The 5598-nt window shown below is 39.1% G+C and overlaps 1 protein-coding gene and 1 non-coding gene across 2 annotated transcripts in view; one reads left to right on the top strand and one right to left on the bottom strand.

Moving 5' to 3' along the window:
• LOC106873266 (uncharacterized) overlaps positions 1-4439 on the top strand; it is a 10835-nt gene extending 6396 nt beyond the window's left edge. Inside the window, exons 4-5 of the mRNA XM_014920562.2 lie at positions 130-294; positions 4194-4439. Coding sequence (XP_014776048.1) covers positions 130-294; positions 4194-4274 — 246 coding nt within the window. The 3' untranslated portion in view covers positions 4275-4439. The remainder of the gene's footprint in view (positions 1-129; positions 295-4193) is intronic.
• On the bottom strand, positions 984-1102 carry LOC128248781 (5S ribosomal RNA). Its single transcript, XR_008264948.1, has one exon. It is a non-coding gene; the product is annotated as a 5S ribosomal RNA (ribosomal RNA).
• Positions 4440-5598: the final 1159 nt, after the last annotated feature.

Below are 5598 nucleotides of genomic sequence, written 5' to 3'. Positions count from 1 at the left end.
CTCCTCCCCTCCTCTTCTTTCTCCTCCTCCTGTACTGTGTCTCCTCATACATTTCTCTGTGGAAAATGATGAAATGAGTGTTACTTTTATTTTTATTTATTCATTTTTATCTTTGTTTTTATTTTTCAGGAAGTTGCTTCAAAGTCTGGAAACAGTCTTGATGAGCGGATCAATAAAATCCTACAGAATATCCGAGAGCAATCAGTATTGCATGAAGTTAGCCTGGGTGACATATTCAACAATCAAGCCTTATACAAGGAAGAATACAAAGAAGCCCGAAAGCTTATAAAACAGGTCCAAGTTTCACTTCATTATTTAAAAAAAATTTTATTCAAATCCCTCGAAGTTTATCTTTGGGGCTGGGTTTGGACATAGGTTAAATTATCTACAATTTAACAGAAACTAATAATTTGAAGAGGAGGGTAAAAATTACAGAAATTTTTTTTTCATTTCTTCAGTTTAATTATAATTTATATTTAAGTAAGGATCTAAATCAATTAATCCAATTTCTAGTTAACATTAATAATGCTGAACCTTTCAAACAAAATGACAAAAGACTGAAATACCTGGTGCCTAGCTGTATTCAAGAAGATCTGTCCCCCACAGCAGAAGTGTTAAGGCCGCATCCCCTGGTGAAGAGGATTGGCCTGCCAGAGTTCTGCATTGGTGCCATGTAGAAAGTACTCATGCCAGTGCCATGTTAAAAGCATTCAGCCATAGAAACCAAGCCAAATCAGACTGGGACCTGGGACTTGCCAGCTCTGATCAAACCATCCAACCTATACCATTTGGAAAATCGATGTTAAAGGATGATGATGAACTCATCATCATTATCATCGTCGTTTAACGTCTGCTTTCCATGCTAGCATGGGTTGGACGATTTGACTGAGGACTGGTGGACTAGGAGGTGACACCAGGCTCCAATCTGATTTGGCAGAGTTTCTACAGCTGGATGCCCTTCCTAATGCCAAAAAAGTGTGGGATGCTTACAGCACCTAGGTTTCCCAAGCGGTCACCCATCTAAGTACTCACTAGGCTCGACGTTGCTTAACTTCGGTGATTGGACGAGAACTGGTGCTCTCAATGTGATATGGCCGTAAGCATTACATTAACAAATTAAAACCAATCATTTAAAAAGATCATTACTGACACAGATTTGTAGCAATACAATATTTTATAATTATGCTTAAATATCCATTGTTATTAGTTTCTTTTTTCTGTTTTTATAATTTACCTTATTCTTTGTTAATAATTGCCAAGCAAAAACTCTATAGGATCTCATAAATCAGCTTCTCACAATATCTAAATTAGGCCCTTCTTTTACTGATAAATTAATATTGAGGCAAAGTAGAGAAATGGTTTTCTAGCAGTTTGAATGATGTATTCAGTTGTTTCATCTTCATCATCAACATTTAATATCTGCTTCCCATGTTGGCATGGGTTGCTTGGCATGGCAGGAACTGGCAAGGTCGGGCTGCATCAAGTTCCATAGTCTGTTTTGGCTTGATTTCTACAGCTGGATGCCCTTCCTAATGCTATCTACTTCAAAAAGTGTACTGGATGCTTTTTACGTAGCACCATCACCAGTGCTTTTTACATGGTACTAGCACCCACACCAATACCTTTTACATGACACCTTGGTTTTAGGATCTCAATTCTGTTGTGCTGGGTGGGTCTTCTTGAGTACAGCAATGTGCCATGTATCTCGGTCCTTTGTCATTTCCTTTATAAGGCTCAACATTTTCAGATTGGCTTTCAATACTTCGTCCCATGTCCTCCTGGATCTCCTTCTTCCATAAACTCCCTTCGCTTTAAGCAGTTGACATTTCTTTATGCAGCTGTCTTCATCCATCTACATCACATGACCAAACCAGTGTAGCCTCCTCTCATCCACACTGCATATAATTCCTCCATTGCTCAGATTCTGTCTCAAAACACCAGTGCTTTGTCGCACATGCACACAGACATTGCACATCCAGCAGAACATACCAGCTTTGTTTCTCTCCAGCCTTTGCATGTCCTCCACATTCCAGGCCCACAATGCACTACCATACAGCATCACAGTTTGATCAACTAAATTACCAGTTCATTGAATTAGGGTGTAAATGCCTTCTTCCTCTGTAATGAGAGTGCTGACTATCTGTACTAAACAGGTCGGCTCTGCCTCATTTCAAGGAAAAACTGACATGGAATTTTTGGTGCATATAGTTGAATACATGCTATTAGCTGGAACTCACTTCCACTAAAAAAAAAAAAGCTAGTTACCTTTTCGAGTCATGGCTACTTGTAAGGGCCAGTTTCCCGGTTTCCATGGTATATATATTCCCCACCTGGACAGGACACCAATCCACTGCAGAATTATTCATTTTTGCCCACTGAGTGGGCTGGAGCAATGTGAAATGAAGTGTTTTGCTTGAGAACACAGTGCATTGCCTGGTCCAGGAATCGAAACCACAATCTTATAATCACAAGTCTAACACCCTAACCACTAAGCCATGTGCCTCCATGCACTTCCACTGAACTTAACGGTTTTTAAAACAAATGTTTGCTCTCATAGGGAAACATAAGAAAAGATTGGCTTTGATATAAAAAAAAGGTGGTGTGCTACAACAGCCAAAGGTACCTCGTGTATGCTATATGTGTCTTACTCTCTTTACTCTTTTACTTGTTTCAGTCATTTGACTGCAGCCATGCTGGAGCACCGCCTTTAGTCGAGCAAATCAACCCCAGGACTTATTCTTTAGAAGCCTGGTACTTATTCTATCGGTCTCTTTTGCCGAACTGCTAAGTTACGGGGACATAAACACACCACCATCGGTTGTCAAGCGATGGTGGGGGGACAAACAGACACACACACACACATATATATATATACATATATACGATGGGCTTCTTTCAGTTTCTGTCTACCAAATCCACTCACAAGGCTTTGGTTGGCCCGAGGCTATAGTAGAAGACACTTGCCTAAGATGCCACTCAGTGGGACTGAACCCGGGACCATGTGGTTTGTAAGCAAGCTACTTACCACACAGCCTGAAATGATGTATTTCTATCCAATGCTATGAAGGCACATGGCCTAGTGGTTAAGATGTTTGGCTCATGATCATAAGGTCATGGACTAGGTGGTTTATTGTGTCCTTGAACAAGGTATTTCACTTCATATTATTCCAGTCTGATCAGCTGTAAATACTAGCCAAGTAATGGTGTAGCCTCCACTTCCCTCTCCAGCTGTTATAACCTGAGTGTTCCACCTGCTCAAAGGTGAGGATGCCAATAGGGTGTCTACATCTGTTTGTGAATACATAGAAATGTAAAATAATTACAAGGAAGCATGATGCATGTTACCAAAGCATACTTGTTCATGAGTGACAGCTGGCTGTAATTCTTTTACTGTACATCGTTTTAGAACTGAATGAAAAGATATTTTTTTAAAAACCTCTACACTTGTGGATGATGACTTGTGAGTTGAGATGACATTGACTTGTGGTTCTATTGAATGTGTGTCATGTTTGTGCATGTGAGAAAGAGAGAGAGAGGGGGAAAGAATAGGTGAGAGAGAAAGAAAGGTAGGGAGTAAGAGGGAAAGAGTGAGAGAGTGTGAGTGAGAGAGGGAGAGAGAGAAGGATAAATGCCAATATGTCATAGTTGTTAATCCATTATTATTTAGATTACTTTGTCAAAGGTAATACTTTATTTACATTTTATAAAATTAATCTTGCATTATCTCATAGCTTTGAGATTTTGAAGATGTGGTTGTTTGTTTTTAGAATGACATTGCAGGGTAGGTGTGAGAGGCTGGATCTGGCCAGTTTGAACATAAAACTGGTAGAATATTTTGGCTGGATATTCCTGGATTAAATGCTAAAGAGTTAAACCTCAGGCAAGCTGGTAGAATCATTAACATGTTGGGACTAGTTACTTAGCATTTCTCCCATCTCTTCACATTCTGGGTTCAATTTCTGCTAAGGTCAACTTTGCCTTTCATCCTTTCAAAGTTGATAATAAAAATATCATTTGAGCACGGGTGTGTGTGTGATATAATTGGCTAACTCCATTCCTTTAAAATTGCTGGCCTTATGGTAAATATGAAATGATTATTAAGATTGTTCCAAGCAAACAGCAATCTCTTTATCAGAATATAAGTTTCTATCTAGTTTCATGTTATTGTCTTTTTTCCTCTTCTCTTTCTACAGATCGAAAATTACTATGCGAATAGTTTCTTTAACAAACGCCAACAACAAAAACTTCGAGACAAAAATAGGCCACAATCTTGAATTTTCCTCCTTTGTGTTTCATCACACTCAGAATAAAGAGTTGATTAAAAGGATGTTTTATATCTAGTTTCCATTCATTTATATAAACACTATTGTCTGTACACAAATTCACATGAAAAAATATCTGCATTTGTTTTGTAATAAAATTTTGTTTGATGTGAGAAATATCTGTTGTGTGTGCAGTACTTTCTTGTATCTTTTATTTGTTTCAATCATTGGATTGCAGCCATGCTGGAGCATCATCCTGAGGATTTTGATTAAACAAATCGACACCAATACTTTTTTTATTTTTAAAGCTTAGTACTTTCTATCAGCTTCATTTGTTGAACCACTAAGTTATGGGGGACATAACAAACCAACACCATTTGTTTGGTAGTGGGTGTCAAACACAAAGACACACACACACACACATGCATGCACACACACACACACACATGCACGCATGCACACACACACACATACATATATTATCATCATCATTATCATTTAACGTCCGTTTTCTATGCTGGCATGGGTTAGACGGTTTGACTGGAGATGGCAAGCCAGAGAGCTGCAACAAGCTCCAACCTGTTTTGGCTTGGTTTCTACGACAGGATACTCTTTCTAAAGCCAATCACTCCACAAAGTGTACTGGGTGCCTTTCATGTGTCACTGGTACAGGTAGTTACCTTATGTGTGTTACTAGAACAGGTATCAACAAGATTTTTTTTCAGTTTCCATTTGCCAGATTCACTCACAAGGATTTGGTCAGCTGGGAGCTAGGGCAGAAGATACTTGTCCAAATTACTGTGCAGCAGAACTGAACCCAAGGCAACATTGCACCAATCTACATATTTATTTTTCTAGAAAATTCAGAGAGCTTTTTGCCTCTGTTGACAACTAAAGGTTTGTCTCTCTGAGTGAAAAGAAGATTGTATGATGCATGTATATGAACAGCTATTCTACATGGGAGTGAGGTGGGGGACCTAAATGCAGAGGATGTGTGAAGCCTGGAGAGGAATGAAGCTAGTATGCTCTGCTAGATGTGTAATGTAAGTGTACATGTTCAACAGAGTGCTAGTGTATTGAGAGAGAAGTTAGGAATTAGAGGCAGTGTGCAAGAGAGAAGACTGGTTTGGTTATGTGATGCAGATGGATGCTGACAGCTCCATAAAGAAGTGTTGATCTCTCAAAGTGGATAGAATACATGGAAGTGGGAGACGTGGGAAGACATAGTATGAAGTACTGAAGGATGACCTCATATGCTGAATCTGTCAGATGAGATCACGAAGGACAAAAATACCTGGTACCTTGTTATACTCAATCTACAAGATCCATTCTACAT

Source organism: Octopus bimaculoides, chromosome 9 (assembly GCF_001194135.2).
Source record: "Octopus bimaculoides isolate UCB-OBI-ISO-001 chromosome 9, ASM119413v2, whole genome shotgun sequence".
In the NCBI taxonomy this organism is placed as follows: Eukaryota; Metazoa; Mollusca; class Cephalopoda; order Octopoda; family Octopodidae; genus Octopus; species Octopus bimaculoides.
The sequence above is the reverse complement of the archived record's forward strand: the minus strand, read 5'-3'. Positions and strand labels throughout refer to the sequence as shown.